The sequence below is a fragment of the Lepisosteus platostomus genome, chromosome 13 (assembly GCF_059453375.1).
Source record: "Lepisosteus platostomus isolate fLepPlt1 chromosome 13, fLepPlt1.hap1, whole genome shotgun sequence".
NCBI classification, from domain to species: Eukaryota; Metazoa; Chordata; class Actinopteri; order Semionotiformes; family Lepisosteidae; genus Lepisosteus; species Lepisosteus platostomus.
Genome location: NC_142623.1, coordinates 41,831,446 through 41,855,644, shown reverse-complemented (window position 1 = coordinate 41,855,644; position 24,199 = coordinate 41,831,446). Strand labels below are relative to the sequence as shown.

General features: G+C 47.1%; 1 protein-coding gene and 1 long non-coding RNA gene across 5 annotated transcripts in view; one reads left to right on the top strand and one right to left on the bottom strand.

Moving 5' to 3' along the window:
• Positions 1-24,199, top strand: part of n4bp3 (NEDD4 binding protein 3) — a 47,892-nt gene that overhangs the window by 17,748 nt on the left and 5,945 nt on the right. For 3 of the 4 annotated variants that reach the window (XM_088604692.1, XM_088604694.1, XM_088604695.1), the window contains exons 2-4: positions 18,244-18,657; positions 21,413-22,006; positions 23,531-23,794. In XM_088604692.1, the coding sequence (XP_088460818.1) occupies positions 18,268-18,657; positions 21,413-22,006; positions 23,531-23,794 (1,248 nt within the window). In that variant the 5' untranslated portion in view covers positions 18,244-18,267. Of the gene's footprint in view, positions 1-1,859; positions 2,356-18,243; positions 18,658-21,412; positions 22,007-23,530; positions 23,795-24,199 lie in introns of those variants that run through there. The other variant, XM_088604693.1, reaches the window with a different exon arrangement.
• LOC148650663 (uncharacterized) overlaps positions 8,692-24,199 on the bottom strand; it is a 190,830-nt gene continuing 175,322 nt past the window's right edge. The window contains exon 4 of the long non-coding RNA XR_015926185.1: positions 8,692-8,713. This is a non-coding gene — a long non-coding RNA (uncharacterized LOC148650663). The remainder of the gene's footprint in view (positions 8,714-24,199) is intronic.

The window sequence follows — 24,199 nt, the reverse complement described above, 5'->3', positions numbered from 1 at the left end:
ATGAAACGCTAATGATTTACAAAGGTCAGTCGTAAATAAACATAAATACAACGTGAGGGTTCAGCAAACAAGAAGAACTCGCTAAAGTCGCATACGTCATGTCACTGGATTAAGAAAAAGAAAATGGATATTGTGATGTGTTCTGGTTACAGACATTAGGGTTTGGACAGATTATCAGGGAAATGAATTTAGCAATATGTTCTGTGGGGTGTATCATTTATCTTTAAACCACATTTAAACCACAAACTGAAGTGCACATAGATATTTATATCTATGTGATGAAAATGAAACATTATGAATTTTTAATTTGAAAGAAATGTACTTTCCATGAAAGAACCAGGAAAACAGGTCAGACCACGTTTTCTGTCTGGTTGCACTTCAGTAATGTACAGAACAAAAGCAAGGGAATGAGGAATTGAGTCGAGTAATCAGACACCTATTTCCTTGAGATGTCCATGGCAAGGTAATAATAACGGGGGGTTATTGTGGGGGCCGATTTTCTGTGGCGAGGTAACATTTCAGGATTGTTACCCACTAATCAAGCCTCTTCCTCCCTGACGATTTCAATTAGCGCTAAAAATGGACTGGTCTCCTCCCCGTCAGGGGTTCACGGCCGTGCGCAGCTGTTGGCCCAGCGTGTTCTGACGCAGGGCTCCTGGTACCTGCGAAAGGTAGCAAGTTTCCTTTTTTTACTGACGTGCACCCCGCTCCAACTTCCAGGATCCCCGTTTACAAAGCATTTCTGCTGAAACAAATGTTTGTTCACAGGGTTTTTGCCTTAGTATATTTTGTTGTATAAGGATCGGATGTTCAGTGTTTCTCACAGGGGCATGGCATGTTTTCAGGATAGGAAGCACGTGCCCTTTTTTTCCCCCATCCGGAACAGCACAGGAAGCGTGCTGGTGTTTGTGGTGTTTGTGCTCTCTGTGGCTGGCTGGGGTCTTAGCACTGCTCCAGCGATGTGGGCCCTGCTGAAGACACAGTGGGTCAAGAGGAGACACGGCTGAAGCCGATACCCCGGCTTCCTTCAAGAAATGGCCAGATGAGATACTGGGATCAATTAACTCTTCGGGGTTAGAATCCGGGGTTCTTCTGTCGAGTAGTACCATTTGAAAGTCACCTTTGCCTCCTGCCTCATCATGTCGGTTAATAGATTTTTGCGAATCGATCCATAGCCTGGAATATGATATTCCACAAAACCACAGAAGGCAGGTGACAGATTGAAGCTGGAGTGGATAGTGAATCCATAAAATGTGAGGTTTGTTATCCAACACGCATGAATGTTGTAGCATGATGATAATATTCAGAATTCAATTACATGCAAGTGCCTCTAAACACTGTAAGCCAGCATCCAGAACCAGCAGTGACTGCTGTATTTTGACACTTGTGTAATGACGAGGGCACTTATTTTACAAGTAAACCATTTTTTTTGCCTTGTCAATGACGTCTAACAGAAATTTAAAAAAGCTTTGCAGCAGACAAGCTGAGCAGCACTTGAGCAACTGTAACATCAGGGCAGGACAGCTCATTTTATTATGGCAGTCCGGGGGAACAGCAGTGTTCACTTGGTTTGGGACCACTGCTTACTGGGCTCAAGAGTTTTGATTTGCTGTATATACGTGTATCTTACTCGTGTGAAAATGCGCATTTAAGAGAAGAACCTTCTTAGGTGACCTTTTTACTGGCTTCTAGCCCAGTCTGCAACAGGACATTGTTTTACTTGAGATGCATTGTCATTCAAAGCCGTTCATGGAGTAGGAAGTCAAACTTGGGTACACCCTTCAGTTCTTTGTGCTGTGTCCTAATTCTCTAGAGAATTCGGCCTTAGGGCTGTTATTCTGTCTTTCCTTTTCAGTTTAGCTTTTGCCAAACAGCTAATTTGCAATTTAAATCAACCAAGAAAACTTTCCTGTAAGTGATGAGTCTTTTATCAGTTGCTGCTGTCAGGCCGAAAGTGCTCCCCGGCAGTCTCTGCCTGTGGAGCAGATCTCTGTTAGCGGAGCTTGAGGAGAGGGCAGATCGGCCGCCTGGCTTTCTGCTCAAGCCGGAGCGGATTGTACTGCGCCGCTTGGTGGGTTTGAGGAGGCCAGTGTTCGCCCTCTGCGGTGTCTTCCTCCCCTCCCCTTTGCAAACAGACCACCATTGTTTTGCGTTGATAGGCTGGCAGACACGGTTGTTTTGGATTTCTGCGACGCACATGGGATCCGGTAACGACACTGCAGCACGATAGCTAGATGTCTGGGATTCCTTTCCTACGCTAAGAGTTGAAGCGCAAAGTGGACGAGCAGAACGCCACAGGACAGAGTCGCGGTAGTTAGGACTTTCCTATTACGACGAAAGGAATTCCTGCAGCTTGTAAGTGAGATTTTTTTCCCTATAAATCTGGTGGTTGTGGGCTTTCTGAGCTTACCTGTAAAAGTACTTGTGTTTTAACGCGCTGTAGGGTTTGGGCAAGAGGGGATTTTAATCCTAAAACATCCTCTTCAGTAAGCATCCTAAAACATCCGCTCATACTAAGAACAGGAGGCACTTCTTTACACAGAGGGTGGTGGGAGTCTGGATAAGCTACCCAGCCATGTTGTTGAAGCCGGTACCTTCTCGGATCAGTTAGCTGGTAACCTTTCTGATGTGATTAAGTGCAATGCGCAACACTTCAGTGTTCGCCTTTCAGGTGAGACGTGGATATTTTGTACAGGATTAATTTGTTCGTGTTGATAATACAGCAGCCACAAAGTCTGAATCTCTACTGTAGAGTGCTCTTTATATTAGGGCTTCTCCTTTGTAGACAAGAGGGCACAGCTTTTTGTTATGTGTTTGGTGCCACCTGTGTTTGGCTGTGTGCTCCCTGTACATCTGCACACCATAAAGACAAGACACCTGGGGACACCTGAGACCTTGCGTTAAGCTGTGAACTAATCTTCTAAAACCCCCTCTCTGAACCAGAAGTAAAAACAGCGAGCTGCGGCCACGTCCTGTCACCAGCGTTGTTACTTTGTACAGTGTAAGGTGCTGTCATCTCGTGAAATGCACTATGCCTTTGGTCTGGACAGGCCAGCCATTGAGTCCTGAAAACCTTACTTATGGGGTCAGCTGTACCCTTTGCCTTGTGCTTTTTAGGACCTTTGTCTTGCCTCTGAAATGTCTTCACGAAGGCACAAGAAAGATCGAGTGGGCTTATTTAGATAATTATTTGGACTCCCTTATTTTTTATTTAGCACAGTTTATTATCTTGAATAACTCCTTAAAAAAATATTTTTTTCTGACCTTCCAGCTAATCAAGGGGTGGAACTATCCCACAAGATGTTTTTGTTACACACCTTAGTTCTGTCCTAAAAGCATAGTTTTCTTGTATTTGTTGTGGAATGCCTGCGACCCCGCTGAATGAATTGTAAGCAGTGTTCAGTTTGGTATTGGGCAGTAGGCAGGAACTGATTTCACTTGCTTTGCATATCAGTTGGTCTATGAAACGTCTCGTCTTACCGATACTGATACTTCATCACCAGGTAATGCAAATTTGTTTCATTCAGCCGTCACTTTAAGTTAATTCTTTAACGTCACTGTACAGGAAGAGGCTTATCAGATGTTGACTGTTTCCAAATGCGTTAATTTGTTGGGGAAAGTATTAAATATTTTGTCTTACACAATTCACAATTTTACTTTATTTTGTAATGTGCATTTACCCCCCCCCCCCATTTGCAGCCCACAGCAGTGAAGTAGAGTTGGCAGCAGACTCGCAGGCACACAGGAAACCAGGGCACCAGCTATTGCACAGCATGCTGGGAAACTCCCGTCTGCAGCCAATTGTGTGGCACGATCTGGCCAACTCCAATTCCCCTGCCAAATCTCCATATGCCAGCCAAAGTTACTCAATACTTTGTGTTGAAGTCACAGAAATCCCAGTAGTGCACTAGATACCACTAGTTCCAGAAAACAAGAAGCAAAGCAGATACTGTATATAAGTGTGACAAACCCTCTTGCCTCAACATGTTGAGCTACAGGTGTGAAAAAAGGAAATGCCATATCTTTCAAGTGCATTAAATCATGCATGCTTTTCAAAACATAAGGAGTCATATTTTGTACTTTTATGAGTTGAATTGTTGTTGCCTCTGTGCACTGCAGTATCAGGTGTAAGGTACCTGGTACGATTTCCGATAGACTGTAACACGATGTTCATTATTTCTCATCACACCAAAGGCCTCGTATTTGACTGCACCTAGTAGTTCAAATTTTCAATGATTTCTAAAGGACAAAGCTGAGACTCGCTGCGTCAACAGGGGCGATACAATTTGGCATGATGGCGCTGATCTGGGAACAGGTAGGAACAGGGGTGGCTGGGCCATCATCATTACTTTCTGTCATCTTCGTCTCCAGATTTTCATCACCACCGGCACGGTGCCAGTAAAAGACTGACTCTTTTTTCCGGCACATTTTACTGTCGTCACTTGACAGAAAAACATATAATCCACACTCTGTCCAACCCCCAAAAAAATAACGGCAAATAACGAGTACCAGGATCATCCAGGGAATAACAGGCACCACTTGGAGATTCCTGGCCTGAAAAGATACAGCCTGGATTCAAACCAGCAGCTCCTGGGTTTGGGACCCATCCTTTATTCACTTGACATTAGCTGTATGTCATGTGCTGTATCCATTTCTTATTGCGTGATGAACAGGTCACTCTTTATTTTCACAGCAACAGGTCTCGGGTCTGTACTTAATTACAGAATTGAGTGGGTGTTTTAGGAAATTTGAGCATATTAATCACTTTTTCAAAAAAATGAAGACGTCAGCGCAGGGAGTTTTGTTTGGAAAATGATTAAGCACAAGCGGTTCTATATATCCTGTCTCCTAAGTTTACCGAAGGTGTTTTTTTTACTTCTGCGTGAATGTCGAGGTTGATCCATCAGTTCCCCTCCACTGATCTTGTTACTCTCTCTCTCTCTCTTCGGAAGAAGAAGGTATCTAACAATTACCTGGGATACAAACTGCAAGATTAGCATTTCCAGCTACGTGTACTAACTGCTTAATTCATGGAACCGAAACTGAAGCTCAAAAACGAAGTGTGCAGAACGACTGTCGCGTGACTTCAGACGATGGGGTTTTCTGTTGGGAAGGATCTGTTGATATGAGCTTTTGTCCGAGATCATCTTGAACTAAACTTCCCTGAATCCACAAAACAGTGAGTCATTCAGCAATTGTATTTTTCCTTCAAGCCCTTTTGTCTGTGCTGGGACCCACAGCGCTTTGTATACATTTCTATGCGTGAGTGGCAAATACTTTTAAAAAGGCCCCTCACAGCAACTTTATTTTTCAGACATGAGCCTTGTCATATTGCTGCTATGCAATAGCTCCCAGTTTGAACCAGCTACATTCCCAAGTTTAAAGCCTCTGAAAGACAAAAACCATATACTTTTCATCAAACTATGAGGGAACGTGATACAAAGTATTCGGAATCTTCAAAGGAATTGACAAAGTCAACCCAGTGGCCACCTTCACACAAGTGCACTTAAAACTGAGAACAGGAGACTTGTCTTCACACAAAGGGTTGTGGAGGTGTGGAACAAGCCACAGAGTCGTGATGTTGAAGCGGGTACTTTGGCTTCCTTCAATAAACGACTGGCAAGATCCTTGGATCCATTAGCAAATTCCCAAATGGAGACCGGAGACAGGGTGTCCTGCCAGGACAGGATGTTTCAGCCCCCAGGTGGGCACACTGCAGCTCCTCTCCTCAGATGGCTCTGGCACACCTACATGTGTAACTGAATAGGGAAGAGCTGCTTTTAAAAGAAAAAGGTAATCGTAACCCCCTTTCAGTCAATTTGATTAAAGCATCAGCCAGCTGAATCAACAGTAATCTCTCCTAGGCTTCTGCATGATGCTGGCAGGCTGAATTGGTCAATATTTGTCATCTCCAACTGGGGAAGGCAGAAAAAAGTATAACTTCTGGGCAATGTTTTTTTGGGAGGTTCAAGGGCAGGTTAGTGTAATCCCTCTGTCAGAGATGACACCTCAGGGATGAGGAAAAACCCCAGAGTGTCGAAACAGTCCAGCGAGAGGCCACTTCTGTTGTGGGACTGTGTGAGCCAGCCAGCAGCAGTAACCTGCCTGCAGCCCTCGGAACTGGAAAGGTCGGATTAATTATTTCCCGTGTTGGAATGCAGAGAATGCGATTGTTTATCAAAAAGAAGCCTTCATTGTCACAAGGTCAGAATTAAGTCCAAGGATAGAGATATGGCAAAGAGAACAGCAAAGCAAAGAGTTTCAATCAATAGTCAGCTTCTCTGGGCTTTTGGAGGGGGGGTTATGTTAAAAAAAAGGCTCTTCCTCCTGAAAGGGGTAAATGAGGTGGCCTGGCAAGGGAGTTCTCTGTGCCTGACGATTAAAAGAATTCAGTCTGTCTCAAATTAGGGTTCTCGGAGACGAAAACACTGAGGACAGCAGTCCTGGATGCTTCTCTTGTATCTTGGCATCAACAGTGAAAGACCTGGAAGTAATGTAAATTGTTATTCATTAACAAACAGAGCAATTGAGTGAAGGAAGGCCAAGGTGAAACTGAATAACCTGCAGCCTTTTGCAAACAGTTTTGAACCCCACTGCTCTAGAAATGTACGATTCATTATCGTTGGCGTTTTTTTACAATGATCTATAATCTGGAGTTGTTAAACCTGACAAAGTTTGTGTATTAGTACCTTTTCATGCAACATTTCTGGTGGTGTCCTAGAGCTTGTGTATGTTTAAAGCGATGTATTGCAGCTTACAGTTAAATATCCAATTTCAAGGGACACTTTACATGATTGTTTCCAAAGAAATATGGCCAGAGCCAATTCACTTATTACTTTTTTTATCCAGGCTCCAAGACTGCAAGGCATACAAGGAGAGATTTAGTTGAGCTTTTGCCAGGATTAAAATGGATAGTACCCCTAACTCTCCAAAACATTAATTGTATTAAGCTGCAAAGAACAAGTAATAGGTTTATTCCATGCTGAAAAGAGAAGAAAGAAAACGCATTTCAGCTGTGGAGCCTTCTTTGGATGTAAGGGGGTTGTATTAAGCTTTTCTTTTTTGATGAGACTCTGAAAAGACATTTGTTCACTGTGCATGAGACACCTGTCCTTCAGTAATTTTGCACAAGAAAAAAAGTTTGTTTCCGGTAATACCAAAGTTTTATCCCCGATGAGGTGCGTGAGCGCATTGGAGCCTTTGGGAGAGAATGGAAAATCAAAAGGATATGTACTGTCCATTCACTTTGGCCCGTCTATTTCTGTTCTCCAAACTAGAAGAATTTTTTGTATTTATTAAAAAAGTGCACTAAAATTTGTAAACCCAATAAAAGCACATAGATGTAAACATTCCAACTCCCATTAAGTCTGCTGTCTACTTCGGTCTACTGTAGTCAATGACATTCAAGAATCTGTTCTTGAAGAGTAAAGGATTTGGTTCCGTGTTTTCATAATAAAAGCTTGTCAGTCTCATACCTTCACTGTGTTGAGTCAGGCAGCTTTAACATTCTTAGGGATTAAAATATTTCTGCATTTGCTGCAGACAAAAGCCAAAGTTGCCTATAAGCAATTAAATGTAAATATATGTTCCATGGACACAGTTTAAAGTACTTAAAGTACTGTATTCCTCCTTGCTTTTTCAGAATGAGGTATGGGGGTTAGATGATGCTTTGAAAGAGAGAGAAACTACTGTTCTGCTTCTTTAAAAAAGTGAAAGAGCTACAGCAGGTTTTGAGAAGACATGACAGTCTCAGGCTAATAGCGATAGAGTGTGGCTTTGCATGCGTACTCATCTCAGTCTTTCTGTAGATAGACTTAAACAAGAAGCACCCAGACTAGAGTTAACATGCATGTCTAGTACATGCTGTAAGAGATGCAGCGTTTAGGTCTGAATTTGTTCTTTTTTGTATTTAATTCATTTTGCATGCTCTAAAAACAAAATTTAGGATTTTTCCAATGAGCTTGCAGTATCCTGCTAACAGCCTGATCTTATCAGATCTCAGAAGCTAAGCAAGACTGGTGTTGTCAATACTGGAATAAGCAGATCTCCAAAGAAACCCAGGTTACAGCTGTAAGTGGTTTGGTGGGCCAGTAGGTGGCGCACTCCAAACCAGTGCCCCAGTATTGCAACCCAAGTTAAGCTTTGTTTGAATGGACACTTACAACAGTGGAATACCGAGTTTATTTCAGACATGTGACCCTGTATTAGGCAGTATAAGGCATATGTGATTGAGGATTGTTCCAGAAGCTTGTGTTAATGCTTTGCATTGTTGCTGTCTTGACCAGGAATATAAAGTCTTGGTTGCTATATTACAGGATAACGAAAGCATGAATGGCACACAAAGATGTATTCACTTTTATTAAGCATTTGACTTGCAGAGCAGATGCCAGAACAGCACGGTTCTTGGCTTGTGATCGATTGATGGGCTCCGCGCTGCGTTAAGAGTGGTTGCCCAGGCCCTGCCGATGGGTAGGTAACGTGAGTTCCCTGAGTCAAGGCATGCACTGTGGGGCAGCAGGTCTGGGCCTGAGCGTCAGTCGGACAGATCAGCTGTCCTTTGCTTGTTTTTTTTACCAGCTCAGTTCGGGATTTGGACAAACTCCTGGAATGGCAGTACCAGTTTCCCAGAGGCCAAAAGGGAAACGGAACGAAGCTGAGTTTCAGGAATGTTGCAAAACAGGGTTTTTCTCTTTTTTTTTTTTTTTTTTTGGTCCTCGCAGATCTACCTGCCTGATAAGCTCCACACGTCGACTAAACAAAAGGAGTTCAGGAACCCCCATACCCACACTGCAGAGCTGAATGTTCTCCAGTGAACACAGGACACTGAGACAGCTTTTTCCCAGCACAGGCTTGTTGCATTGTGGGAGATGAAAACACGTCCCACATTGCACGACCTCAAGCTGACCTTTCTGCGTCACTCAGTTACCGTTCTTCTTTGTGAAAGTTACAGTGTGTTCTGAGAAGGAACTTTCCTCCAATCACTGACATTCCTCCCCCACACAACTCCCAGTGAAACAGACTGCTGACTGCAAAAGAAAGGAAAAGTTAATAACGTGCGAGTCCCTGTTATAAACCTCCTCAACATGCAGTTCCACATCCTAACGATGACTTCAGAATTCCCCGTGCTTGAGTCCATCGTTTTCAACTTGGGGACTTTAGGTTAACCCAAAGTCGGTTATCTTGCGTCGTGCTGAGCTGACGTATATGTCTGGTCGAGATAAGTTTGTTTAAAATGTCACATAAAACAATTGGCAAATCAAGATAAGGGTGCTCTGGGAAGAGTCTGCTGGGAATCCAGCAGGGAGCCACTCTGGGGGGGTGGCCTTGGCCAGAGGTTCGAGTCAAGGGTCCCTGTCCTTCTCTTCCGCCCTTCTTCAGGTGGCTGTCGTTTAGCTTCGAGCTCCTTCCCGAGTTCTTACTGAATTGGCTTTTTTTTTTTCCCCGGTTTTGGTTCCTTTTTTTTTTTCTTTTGTCTTTTCCTCCCCAAAGACTGGAGTGGAGGTGTGAGCCCTTTGAAGTGGCCGGTCGCTCTGGGTCACCGCTCCACAATACCGGCAAGGAAGGCTTCTTACACCGCTGCTGGTGCTGTTTTTTGGGGCCTTTTGTCCCCTGTATGAAATAAGCAGAATCCCTCAAAGAAGGGAGCAAAATGCACAAAAAAACCTAACGGAAGCTTTCTGCAGTGTACACATCAAAGGTCTTAAATGTTCAAATTCCGTTTTCATGCCTCTAATTAAAACTGCTTCAATTCACTGTAGGCACACAGAATTAAGAACATGGTATATACTGCAGTTTTGGGGCTTCTTAAACTAGACTGTGGCAAGTCTAATGTCTGATCAATAGAACGTGCTGCATTGGATTCTGTATGGTTTTCTCCGCACATTTACAGTAAGTTAACTGGATTATGTAGTGCAATTTGTTTGTGCATTGTTTTAGATATCTTCGATATCTTAAAGTTGCAAAGGCTGTCTTTTTATACCCGTTGAGTTTATTGTCCTGGTCTAATCCTGTTAGCTGTATCCCGACTTCAGGTCAAAGGCTGTGCTGACCTGCCCACAGCTCTGCAGAGACTCGGTGACGTGTCCAGTGAGGCCTGCAGTCTTAGTTGGAGCCCCTCATTGTCAAAGAAGGGCGCTTTCAAACTAAGAGAAGCCGTGATGCGTTGTCTGGATGGCATCCTCTGCTGGGTAGATTCTAAAGGCTCTGAAGGACAGGTCCTTGCACAATAATTGGATTTTTTTTTTGCATTTAATCTCATCAACACTTGTGCCAAGAGAAGGAGTCCTCTCTGCATTCCGTATTTAAAATGATAGCATCTTTTCTGGGGCTGTTGCAAGGCATTTAAAAGATATTATTATTTTGTGCCAAGTGTCTTCCATCATGTATATTCGCCTCCTTGCCAAGAGAGAGCAGACAGATATGGTCGTAATCATGTGTTTTTTTCATGATCAGATAAGTTGCCTTGGCATTGGAATACCATGACAGCTGCAAAACACCTTGCATAAAGGAGAGCACAGGCAACTGCTCTGGTGGATGGACCTGGAGCGTCATGCAGGGCCTGATGCAGACAGTCATGCAGTAGGCAAATGACCAGAGAGAGAAAGTACTGAGGGAGAATCGGGCAGCTCCGTTAATTGTGTGGGTGCAGAAACACAGTGTGTACATATACAGCATAATCGTTATGATACAGCAGAGTTATTAATATGATTGTGCTCTTGTGTGAGGATGCGCTGTGCTGTACTGCCTCCCATGCAGTGCCACAGTGAACGTGCCCGAGTATGAGGCTGCGTCCTCACCTACATGTTATCCTTGTTTGTACTTCACAGAGTCTTCATTTAATCCATTAGGGACTGCAGTAAGACTAACTGCACGAGAGTTTGCAGTGGTTTGTTTTACAGTCGACTAGAGGCTGTGTTATTATGTATGTGTTATTTACGGTCTATAGACTGTTGCACAAATGAAACTTATGAAACAAGCTGTAGAACACTTCCATGTTTCACTATATGCATCATCACGTACAGGAGTCTGGAATCGAATAAAACCTGGAATTGCAAGAACATAGCTGTTTAATGGGAGCTTCATTATCAGCGGTACATTCTGACACACCGAAAAGGGAAGATGATCTGATAGTAGTGCTGTCAGATACCCATTCCTGAGACAGTGATCCTGCAGGTTTTAAATGGACCGTTTGACAGCTGGGAAGGATGCTATTTTTGACACTTGAAGCCAATAATCCAATTAGATATAATTTGAAGAGCTCAGCTGGGCAATAAACTAGGGAAGCCTGTGGAGTTTGAACTCCCAGTTTGCACCCCCAAGCTGTACTTCAGCACTCTGAGAGTAATGTTTGCAAGTGTGCGCGTTCATAAGAAGCTAAAAACGTCAGTCGGGATCAGAAATGGGAAGAAAGTGCAATACTGTAGAGCTGAGAGACTCTACAGACTCTAACTGCCACCCACAAAATCCCAGGGCGTTTCTCGAAAAGAGTAGGAGTGTAACCCCGGCATCCTGGCCAAAATCTCCCATTGGCCCTTACCAATCATGGCTTCCTAATAATCCCCATCTATGTGGCTTCATTACTCTGCTCGTCTCCCCACTGAGAGCTGGTGTGTGGGGAGCGTTCTGGCGCACTATGGCTGCCGTCACATCATCCAGGTGGGGCTGCACACTGGTGGTGGTGGAGGGGATCCCCATTACCTGTAAAGCGCTTTGAGTGGAATGTCCAGAAAAGCGCTATATAAGTGTAAGCAATTATTATTTATTATTATTAATTAAAATTGAGTAGGACTGTAGGAATAATCCGTCTCCACTAGGTGAAATGCTATTATGCCCACTGGTACAGCAGACACCTCGCCGAAGTTCTGCTTCCTCATTAGTTCAGTTCCAGAAAGTTCCAGATCTCGTAACTAAAAACTTGCGGAAACTTGTCCACCATTTTGTTTTGTGTCTTTTTTTCCTCAAGAGCACCTGTGGGTGATTAGTGGACGTAAAGTCTGAGTTCCAAGGAGCTGCCTTCATCAAAGTCTGTCAGAGAAGGAGGGAGGGGAACCTACGCTAGTATCTTGGTTACCCAAGCAGAAAATGAATCTTCTTTGCTTCAGTGAAGGGGGGAGGACTTGTGGTTTCATTTCAGGAGCATGAAACTATAGCTGGTGCGTGAGGTGTTTGTAGGGGGTGGAGGCTGTGGTTGTGCTTGGCCTGGAAAATGACAAGCCACGTACGTTTTGAAGCATGTACTGTATGTGACGCAAGTGTTTGGGGGTTTAGAGAGCCCAAGGCTGCGGTCTGGGTTTATCACAAGTGGTAAGGGAAGCTGCTGGCAGTTCATAAGTGGGCCCGGAAGCTGAATGAGCCGTCGGTGCCCTGCTGGAGTCTGTGCAAGGCCCTGTGAATGAGTATCCCCAGAGCAATCCACTCTTCACAGGCTGTGTGTCCTTCGAGACTGACACCCTGAATGGGCCGGATATTTTCCAGGGTGGGGGAGCTGAGTAACTCAGAAATACAGGGGCAGGCTGTATGTTGTTGCTGTTAAAAAAAAACAAACGGACGCAGAGGAATGGAGGAGATCGTTGTCGACAAAGTTGCTGTAGGAATGTGTCTGCTTTTCAAGAAAATCTGTTCTTGAACTGTTTTCAGGAATCGTGTCCTGACCCTAACAACTACACTGAGGTGCTATATTCTTAAATATATCAATATATCATTCCTATCAGCAATCATACTCCACATTAGTCCTGTACAGCATTAGGAATGAATGCAATAAGCTTTATTCGAACTGGAGAAACCCAGTCAAGCTAACTGGGCTCCTGGGTGCTCCTATGCAGTTCAGTGCTGTTCTGTGCTTGCCCATTGCTCTGGCAAAGCTGAGCAGGAACAAGGGGGAATACTTGCAATTAAACGTTGGCGTGTGTTTTAATGTGCGCTTGTCAAATTATTATATTGCTAGCGCTTTTCACTGCGCTCCTAGTTTCCTTGTTTGGGAAAGAAGTAGTTGTCTTCCACTTGGCGGAAAGCGATTCAAGTGGAAAGAGAGGTTTGTGTGAACGCAGTTGTGGACCCTCAACTTTAATGGCCTGAGTTCACAATATTGTATTCCTGCTCTCTTTGTACCAACAGGCAACTCTGTGGTAATTTGCCTAGCAGCAATTATTGATGATAATTGTTGGCAGTAATTTCCTAGTGTAGATCCAGTCATCCGTGAGTTTTGAATTTAAGCTTAGTTAAGCAGTTTTGCACTTCAGATTTAAAGGCCCAGTAAATCTTCAGTCTCTTTTTGATTTTTTAAAAAACTTTTTAAATTTTTTTTACAGCTCTAGCCTGTCACAGTTCTTCTTAGTAAATGCTCTATCGATTCTTTTTAACCTTGGCAGGAGTTCAAACTCAAGAAAGCATTTAAGATAATTTTTTTTTGTCGAGGTTGAAAAATCCTATCAAGTTGTTTTCGAGGCTGGGCTTCTGCGTAACTGCAGAAATAAATTTCAGGACCCACGCAGGACAGGAGACACATATTTCCTTCCATAGCTGAGCAGTGAGAAGAGGCTGGTGTCAGATATCTTCTCCATGGCGAGCTAGAGAAAACGTCCTTCAGCTTCTAGAAACATTTCTGCACTTCTTTGCCTTGCAGACAAAGTGTTTGTTGATGTCAGCGTTCTTAAGGAGTTTCCGTGGTGTCACTGTACCTGACAGCTCCTTGTTTACGACTGGCTCGAGTTAATACTTTGAGCCATGAAGAGAGATTTGCGACGAGGCCGAAACGGAAAAGTTGACGCATTCATTAAAGGTGGAAAGGGGGAAAAAACAATAGGAAACAGATTGCTGAAGCTCTGCGGCACCTCACAAAGATGAAGAGCGTGCTTTGCAGTACTCGTTTGGATTGGAGCACACAATGGGCTGTGCTTAACTTTTTGGCTCCAGACAGCTTATTAAGCGTTAATAGGGGGATAAACTGCTCTAAGACAAACAGGACACCATGCTTTGTGCTTCGCCTTATCCCAGGGAGCCCTGTTAAGAGCATGGAGTTCATTCCAAAAGGGTGATTTCAGAGCAGGGGGGCTTAATTGGAGAGATAAGGAGGAGGGCTGTGATTGCAGCAGCCAATGGAGAGAGACTATGGGAACAGTCCACGAGCCATTCCAAGGGAGAGGGGTAGGCGGGGGGGGGGGGTCAGTGATGAGTATCACTGTGGTATTTAGCACGAGGGGCAGAGTCCAGTCCTTTCCCCTCATTAGCAGACTACTTTGGAACGGCCCGATGGTGGACACCTCCCTCTGATTGAGCACCGAAGTGGGAAAGGAACAAACCCTTCTCTGTCTGCTTTTGCCCCCCTCCTTCCCAGAAGCGGGCGCTGCAGTAACCTTTGGGGGCAGGTGAACCTCGTGCAGGGCGAATAATGTTTCAGGCTCCCGCATAAAGTTAAGCATGCCTTTGATCTCAGAAGGGGAATGGTCTTGAAAGCTCTGTGCCTTTTTTTATGCGGTTCATTCCGACTTGCCCCCCTTTTACACCATTGTGCAGTCACTTAGCCTGCCTCTTGAATCTGTCCGAGAAGCAGAAGTGTTTAGCGAATGAAAAAGGTGCTTGCTCGGAGCCCACCTGACCTGCTGGGACTCACTCCTGTGCTAGCAGTGCAGGGAAAGAAATCTAATTTCCACTGTGCAGCAGTCAGCTCTGTGGCAGAGATTGCTAACAATAATTGGTACAGATGGTGCTATCTGGCTATAAAAATTCAGTTAAAACAAGCACTTAGTGTCGATGTTTATAAGATAATTAAACTTCTAACGCCTGAAAAGGACAGAACAACGCTCTTATTTTGTTTCTATTCAGTTATTCGTTGTTGCAAGGGGAACTGAGGAGCAGAAAGCATGTGAGCTGTGAGCTTCACTGTCACCTGGCTGTAGTTGAAAACCAGTCTGAAAATGCTCTGGGTTTTCATGTCAACCCCCAACTCCCCCGAAAAAGAAAACGTTTTCTACCACTTCCTTGTTTTCATAAATCCCCTGTGAAGCTGTGCCAAACATTTCCTTCCAACGCTACAAATAAAAACAGCTTTTGTTCTTTAGCTCAGATGGCTCCCTTCCAGCTGCCTTTTAAATCAGTGCAACCCGTTGTGTCACAGATTCCATCAGAAATGACTGACTTTTAGGAGGAAACCTTTGTGTTTGCAGTGCAGTGGAATAATGGACTAGCTGGTGTGCTGAGCCCCTTGATGAAGTGTCTTCTGAAACCCGTGAGAAAATCTCTCCTCCCCATAGTTTCATTGCACTTAAACTTATTAACACAGAAAGTAAGGATCTGCTGATGTTTATGCAGCACTGAGGCAACAACGATGAGAAGTGATTTATTCTCACACTGTGCATTGCGGATCAAAGGCAGAGTGCATCAGCAGAGTAATAGGAGCAATTTGCTCAGTTCTAAAAAATATAGCATTATACATCACCTTCTACAGCAGATTGGCCTATTCACTATTCAGCAATGAAAACCGCACTGGAAAACAGAGAAATTCAGCTGCGTGACGGCAACACCAGAGTGTAGCAGAGTTTACACTCTAGGAAAGTGCTGTGTGGCTTCGGGAGATACCCTGCTGGTATTATAGGGGGTACCCAGGTGTGACCCAGACACCTCTGGACCTGCGGTTACCCAGCCCCCGCAGTATGTCGCTTACATGTTTTCCATTCCTGTGGCTCTGCTCATCTCTCCTCCCGTCCTGAGGGGTTTTGAACTTCGAACCCCATCCCACTGACTCCCAGAACGTCCGCGAGTGTGTGCTTCTGCAGTGGTGCGGGCTTCGAGACTGGAACGAGCATCCCGATCCGCGTTGTTGAACCCGATGCCCTGGCTTCCTGCAAGGTGACCCTCGGATCAACGGGCTATTTAGGACTAAACAGGTCAAACAGTCCCCTCTGGGTGGTAAACCTCCCTTATGCTGTCGGTTTTCCATCTCACCGGGGTTTGGAGAATGTCTTTTCTCTCACTGCTGGCTCTGGAAAATCCAAACACCGCCATCTCAGTCCCGCTACATCAGGCACTAGCAGCTCGAGTGTCCGGTCCTCAGGCAGGCTGGCCAGACCCCGGGAGCAGATACAGGAAGTTTGCACTGGGCAGAGGAAGCTGTGCATTGGTGCACATGGACATCTGCAGAAAACAAGTTTTCAGTTGTCTGCCAGTCACCTCCAGCTTTTACAGTACACCTCCATGACGCGCTATCCTGTGAATCTGGGTCATTGATTTATTTTAAAAATGTGCAAGAATAAAAAAAGGTGAGAACTCTTGGATCAGGGAGCTAAGCAACACATGCAAGTAAATTAATGTGCCGATAAAACGTTAAGAAGTCAGAATTTCCTGCTGCTCCTGTGGTGTTTTTTATGGTAAACAAATTTAGTACTTCCTTTTACACACAGTTGGGTTCAATAGAAGGCTTCACTGGGCAGTTCCAGAATAGGAAAGAGAGAACCTTTTCCACACCTTAAGAGAGTAGCTCCCTCAGGACCTTCACCATTTCCTAACCATCCGGTTTAGTTAGTTTACATTGCATTTTCCATGTTATTGTTCTTGCAGTTTTACTTTTTGTTTCAGGAAGGATTGCATGTGTGTATATTTTTAGCAACAGGTTGTGCTTGGCCGTCAACTAAATCTGAGGCCTACCCCTTGTCAACATCCTTCATCACTTCAGAGAAAAATGAACCTTGCACAATACTGTACTGCATGTAGGGCCTTATGTAGACGCTCAGTGAGAGGATATTTAAACTGGGGGTGGGAATTGAACTTGTCCGTCTGTTTTATTTGCTTATTTTAATACACCAGGCCTACTTGCTTCCATAGACTAGAGTTTACTGCAGCACAAGGCGGTACCGATTAGACACAAGCCATGTGAGAAAAAAAGAACCTGATTTATTTTTGCGCAGGACGTGGTTTAAAAACCAGGGATTGAACCCTTACCAAAGGAGCAGTATTCATTTACTTTAACATGGTCACCAACATTGATGCGAATTTTAAAAACCGTATCTTACAAGTGCATGATTTTGTTTCTAATTGTTTCTGCATTATCCACGTCCATGTGGACACACTTGGGGTCGCTGGGCAGCTGGAGCATATCCCAGCAAGCAACGAGCACGAGGCCAGGTACCCACCCTTGACGGGACGCCAGTCCCTCTGGGGACACACACAGACACACACTAGACAACCACGCTTGGTAGTTGGAAGTTAATTGATCCCAGGATGTCATCTAGCTGTTGCTTGAAAGATCCATCAGCTTCTTTTATTCAAGTTATAACAAAGTGTCAAAATGATGGGGGATTGAAGGCTAAGAAAAGAGAAATACATTCTGTCTTGCTTGCCGTGGAGTGGGATAAGTAGAGACAGAAGTGCCTGGTAGATCACAGTTGTGCGAGAGGAGAACGCCGAGTGCTTTTCCAATTTGATCACTTTGCTTTTTGCGGTGTAAACATAGGAAAAGCAACTAACTACTATAACCACCCTCAGATCAGTGCTTCTCTATATGTAGCAAAAATAATGAGCAAAGAACCAAGCAAAAAAAAGGGCAGACACAAACACCCATATCTGGTGGCTTGGTCTGTCGCATCATGAGCAGAAAGCAGAAACTCATTCCCAAGTGCATGGAAATAATCCTAATTGCTTACACTTATCTAACGCTTTCCTGGACACTCCACCTCAAAGCACTGTACAGGAAATGGGGATCCCCTCCACCACCAGCAGTGATGATGATACAACAGCAGCCACAGTGCGCCAGTACACTGACCACACACACCAGCTCTCAGTGGGGAGGAGAGCAGAGTGATGGAGCCAGTTCAGAGAGGGGGGTTATTAGGAGGCTGTGATTGGTGAAGGCCAGGGGGAAATTTGGTTAGGATGTTGGGGTAACACCCCTACTCTTTTGGAGAAACGCCCTGGGACTTTTAATGACCACAGAGAGTCAGGACCTCTGTTTTACGTCCCATCCAAAGGATAGTGTCCCCATCACTATACTGGGGCATTAGGACCCACACAGACCACAGGTTGAGCGCCCCCTACTGGCCCCACTAACACCTCGTCCTGCAGCAGCCTCAGCTTTCCCAGGAATCTCCCATCCAGGTGACTGGCCATGCTCACCCTGCTGAGCTCCAGTGGGCTGCCAGTGGTGAGCCGCAGGGCGATACGGCTGCTGGCGGAAATACCGTCTGGGGGCTCAGCGACACCCGGCAGAACTCCGGATTGACACGAGGCCTCCCCTTTTCCCTCCCGTCTTTCCAGAGCGCCCTTCAGTGCCCGTGACCCATGGCAGCAGCACAGGCCTTGCCCTTGACCCACCACCCTAGCAACCGCCTCGGAGAGCCCCGCCCCCGCCCGCTGTCCTCGGAGCGGCGCAGGTGCGCCATGGGGAGCGTGGGCAGCCTGATCGAGCGCCCGGACGTCTCCCCCGAGCGCCCGAAGAGCTGGCGCCCCCCCGCCGCGCCACTGGCCGGACTCCGGAAGGGCCCCGCGCAGCGCGAGCTGCTCGGCTACCTCGGCGCCGCCAAGAAGGAGCCCAGGGCCGGCAAGGCCACCGCCGCCGCCGCCGCCGCCTGCATCAAGAGGGAGCACGGCAGGGAGGAGGAGGGCGTCTTCACCAAGGTGTGCCACCGGGACGGCGAGGGCTCGCTGCCCACCCCGGGGAGGATCGAGAAGGTAACTCCTCGCCGCACGGGCGGCCACTCAGAAAAAACAGAGAGGGCGGTTAGCGGAAGCACACGGTGAGCGAAAGGACCGGGTGGGCGTGGCGCGGTGGGCCCTGAGGTCAGGGAGGGAGCTCGCTGGGACGCAGGTGCGCTCAGCGTCCAGCCTGCAGCTGAAGGGCAGCCGTCCGGATGTGCAGGACCCGAGTCCTGGGATGCCTGCGTGGAGGTAGGTGTTAGGAGTGAAGGAGGGGAATGAAATCCGTCTGCCTTGGTCTGCGGTTCGAGGGAGCCCTCTCAGGCAGATCAAAACCGACAGCCCCAGGGTTAAGAAGGAGGTGGAAGCCCTTCCGTGTGATGAGCTATATCAGGGCTCCTTAGTGATGCGCAAAGGCGATCAGCTGCACGCAAGTGTGTTTTTCCGCCTCTGCTCCGTTGTGTGCTTGGTATTTTGTCACGGGCATTGGGTGCTGTGTTTGTTTCGAAGCCGGTTTCTCTATAGATGTGTTTCTTCTCCTGCTGTCCCTAATGCGCTACAACTCTTAGTCTCCCGGCTCGTGCAGGAGACAGAATGTGGGTGCCGGTACTGGCCAGGGCCCGTTGAACAGTTGGGGCCGATATAAAAAGAAGCTGCTCTGAAGTGCTCAAGACTGGAGCATTGAAAAAAAGCATTATGTGAGCTCATGCACGTTGGAGTTGCAGTTTGTCCTTTAAAGGACTTGCGATTCCACATTCCAAATGGGTTATATATTCTGTGTGAATTAACATTCTTCACACCTCGCTGAAATGCTGTCACCATCGTGATGCTGCAAGTCGTGAGGCAAATTTAGGTCTGCCTTAAATAGAACTTATTTGCTAAGGGGCTTCTTACTGCCTCGTAGCCTGATCTTGTCAGACCTGAGGAGCCAAGCAAGGCTGGGCCTGGTAGTTATTGGGGTGGGAGAGCAGGTTGCTGCTGTTATTAGTGATGGTGGACCTGTAGGTGGCGCTCCTACCTCGGCATTGGCATTTCTAAATCAATGTGTGGCAGCACTGTGCTTCAGGGAGGTACTGTTCTTCAGCCGATCTTCAATTAAGATCCCCACTAATTGTTCATTAAAGATCTTCATGACAGTGGGCGTAAGAGCAGGGGTGGTTCCACTCTGGGCTTGCACAGTCTGGCCTCTCTAATGGGTGAACAAATAACTCGCTTCTCCACCAGTGTAGGTGCATGAGAAGGGTTCCTATACGTTAAAGACATTTGGAACTCTTCAGGATGAAAACCCATCTATAAAAGTAGTTAACAATTAGTCTTGACTCGTTTGTGCCCTAAGAAGCCACGCTCTGGGCTCACAGTGTGTCACTGTGGTGCAGAAGGACGTGTACAGCCCTTGGTTTCTTCAGATGCTGAAAAGCCCTTAGCCTCCTTCTGATGAGAATGGCCACACTTCATGTTCCCTGCCCTAGTGTGACGCGTTTTGTGTCATAAACTTGAGGAGAAAACTGATTTAAGTCTGCACGGGGGTGGTGATGTGTATAATATGTTCTTTATGGAGGTAACACCCAGATGATTTAAAGAAATGCATTCCCCTTTGAGAGATGCAGGATTTAGCCGTCCCTGTGGTTCCTGGGGACTTGCCTTTCTAACAGATGTACTGTCCAAGTGAGTCAGCTGAATTTCCGTGAGTGTGCATTGCCGACCCTACACTTTTCTTAGATCAGGCTGATCCCAACTCCCATCTGGAACCTGGGAGTGCGGCGTGTGTGTTTCTTCATGATGTAATGCGTGCCTGGAGCCAGTGCTTTGTCAGTAGCTGGTTTTAGTCATATCGCGTTTGGATAGCTGTGTGTGATGACTTCGAGGAATGCATTTCAGTTCAGGCAAGCCTAGAGGAAATTAGAGCAATGGGTTTTTGGTCGTTGCTTTTTAACAGAACAGGTATGGAGAGCTGCCATGACTGTAGCTGTCTGAGCTAGCTATTATTTATGGGCACGTAGTTCCCTGCTGTGTGTACAGTAGGTCCAAATCGCAAATTCCTGTCAGAATCCGACACCCCGCCTGGCTGGGTTCGCAGGCAGATTCGAAAAGAGGGTAAGTGGAGATCCAACTCTCGTCATTGTGAATTGTGATCGGGAGATACTGATCCTGTTCAATTAGGGAAAAAAAGCCCACAGGAGACCATATTGAGCTTGAGCAGTTAGGATTGCCATGCCTGTGGCTGTAAAAATGGATTTATTTTCAGAGTGAAAGATCTGCTGTGGACATGAAGACGTCAGTGCCACCCTTGCTGCTTAAAAGTCGACCTCTCTCCAGCAGAGGACCTGTGCTGACATCAGCGAGCTCTTCTTTTTGTTCTGAGTTCATGTCTCGCTCTGTTCGCTGGAACGTTTTGTTTTTTTTCCAGGTCAGCATTGCGTTGGGCGATGTGTAAGAGGCGGTGTGGGATTTTCGACGTGCAGTAGCCGTAGATCTGTCCGAGGCTGAGGGAGAAGCGTTCGGCTTCCGTGCTTGATTAAAACGCAGTCGGGCTGCTCGCGAAGCAGAGGGTTTGGCTGGGACGGCAGCCAGAGAAATGCAGAGTCCGTCTGCGGGTTTAGACTGAGACCGCGTTGTACCTCTTGACCTGGGGGGCTTACTAGGCGCCTTAATCAATGAAAAGAGCAGTGGTTGTGGTCAGGTAGGTTCAGATTTGCTGGGAATGTAATCCTGAGACGCTGTGGCTTTGCCAGGATTAGGGGTGTCCTCCGGGGTGTCGCCCTCACTAATGTTCTTTTCCTTGCTTTCCCAGTCTCGCTTCCGGCCCTCTGCCTTCAAGCCGGTCGCCCCGAGGAATTTCAGCTCCGTGCAGAACCTCTACTCCCCCAGATCCGAGGAGCAGGAGAACAGCTTCTCCGGCGGGCCCCACGGCCCCCACGCCCGGGGGCCCCAGAGCACGGCGCCCGCGTCCTCGTCCTCTTCCTCCTCCTCGCCCTCCCGCCAGCGTCCCCGGAAGGCGCTGCCCGCCGCCGCCGCCACCCCCCCGCGGGCCCTGGGCCAGGACGAGGAAAACCTGTCCGACTCCGGGCACAACTCCATGAGCAGCCTGCCCCCCTACCGCCCGCCCTTCAGGCCCCACCTGGGCCCCATCAGCGCCTCCATGGGCCACATCAACCACATCGGCTCGCTGGACCGCGCGTCCGCGGGCGCCCGGGGCGGGGCCTCCGCGGGCAGCATGGCCGCGCTCGGCCGGCTGCCCTGCCGCGGCGAGGCGCCGCCGCCGTACGAGCTGTCCCGCTCGCTGGAGGACGTGGTGAGGGACCTGGAGGACCGGCTCCTGGAGAAGGAGCATGAGCTGAAGCAGATGAGGAGGAACCTGGACGAGAGCGAGGACGCCATCGCGCAGGTGAGGGCGGGCGGGCGGCGGGCGCGGCGGAGGCCCAGGGTTCGAGGTGGACCTAGCCGTCCGAGGCTTGTTTATTGTAGCCCACTGTATTGTTTTTCACTTACGTTGACTCCATTGCGGATTTTGAGTAATCGGACAGCCAATCCCATCCGCGTTCGGCCCTCTCTTGTCCTCGTGTGCGTGGTGGCTTGGCCGATCAGTCCGCGAACACCCATTCGCTCCCCGAACTGAAGCCACATCCCACCAGTGGTTTGAGTTTGGGAGTGTCTGCTGTCCACAGAGATGCCAGGGAAGAAAGCAGATCTCTGGCTCCAATCCCCATTGGCCTGTGTGCCTTTACAGCTATGACAGAGGATTTGGCTGCTGGGACTTGGGGACCTGTGTTTAAAGTTCCACAGGCAGGCAGGCAGTGGCTCAGGGCCACGGTATAAACAGGGGTCATAAACTTCCAGACCTGAACGTTTTAAGCGTTTGGTCATTCTGATTAAGTGCTGTGGAGTCAAACCGGTGAGCTGCAGGGAAGTCTAGTCATTGCCGTCGTTCCGGTGAACATTCCGAGCTAGGCTGTGATCCCGGAGGGAAGAGAGAACGGAAATTCCATTCGGAATCAGGTGCCGTTGATGGCTGTGTTGAATTTGCTCAGAGCCGAGTTTGAATCTGTTTCTGTGCACAGAAACCCCCCCTGGCATGGCAGGCCCAGAGTAGGCAACTTTAACTTTGAAACCTTATATAACCCATCTGTGACGCATGATTTCCACTTCGATGCAAATGTGAAACATTTCGCTTTCTGGATTTTTTTAAACAAATGTTTTGGTCAGGAATTACTCCTGTTCTTTTTTTTTCTGTGAAAATGCAGTGGTGCCGAGGCGCGCAGTGTGGGCACCCATTCAGACAGGGCAGGACAGAGCAGACAGAGGAGGGCAAAGATTAAAACACGCCACCCTGTTTTGCAGAACATAAGAGAATCCTTCGTCTCGTGGCATTTAAAGACAGTCGCAAACTAGGAGCTAAAAGAATGAGTCACAATGGATTCCCTTTCATTTATAACCTTTATTTTTTAACAAATGCAGAAATGGCCATATAAGCTCAGCACCGCCCGTCAATAAGAGTTTTTTCTAATAATGCGAAAGAACCTGGATAATAAATACAAAGGCTTGAATCAGAGAACTTGGATTGTCTGATTTCTTAAAGGGGTCAGAGGTTAATGACGTTACTGAGCTCTCAGGGTTGTATGGCTGGAAGCCTGTTGATCTGGTCAAGATTATTTTGCTTCCCTTCCACTGGCAGACCAAAGTCCTAAAGTCCTAAAACGAAAAAACGACCAGGACCATTGGGGCAGCCTCCCTCACTCGCTTGCGCAGGCCTGTCCGCGGCACGGTCCAGCTGCGTTTGCAGGCTCTGTGCTCAAGGGGTGGCCATGCAACAGCACTGCCGGCGTGAATGAAGCGATCCCCCTTCCCATACGCACACGCTGGGAGTTCTCCCCGTTCTCCTTCCTCCTCTCTCTCTCTGGCCGTGCGGCAGGTCTTCGAGGGCAAGCAGAGGCTGTGGGAGAAGGAGATGGAGGAGCTGAAACGCCTCTACTCCAGCAAGATGCGCCAGGTTTCCCAGCAGTCCCAGCGGTCCCAGCGCACCCTGCAGCTGCAGGTCTACAAGGCGCAGCAGGAGAAGCGCAGGCTGCAGGAGGACCTGGAGGCCCTGCAGCAGGAGTGCCAGAGCCTGAAAGCCCGGAGTTCCGGCCTCCAGCAGGAGCAGGACAGCCCCAGGCTGGAGGAGACTAAGTGGGAGGTGAGCAGGAGCAGGGCCGAGCAGTTTCCATGGCTGACTTGGAGAGATTAAGTGGACTAGCTGGCCAGTTTGTCCACAGTGGAAGCTCAGGCCTAGTGTGTCTTTAAAAACGTGCAGACTGAGACCTGATTTTGCCCCTGTGAATCAGCATGAAGTAATTATTTGTGTGGATTCTTGGTTGCTTGTTGTGTTTTTGCTGACCGTATTTCTATATGTAACCTCCCATCAATGCTGGTATAATGTAAATAGTTGATATTATATATATATAAAAAGCATAATACAATTGTAAAATGAAAGATGAAAGCAGGAATTTATTTTACTTTTGTATACATTTTATCTATCTTAAATTAAAAAAAAAGAAAAGCATGTGGACTGCAGGGTGATGCAGCAGTCAGGGTTCTGCGC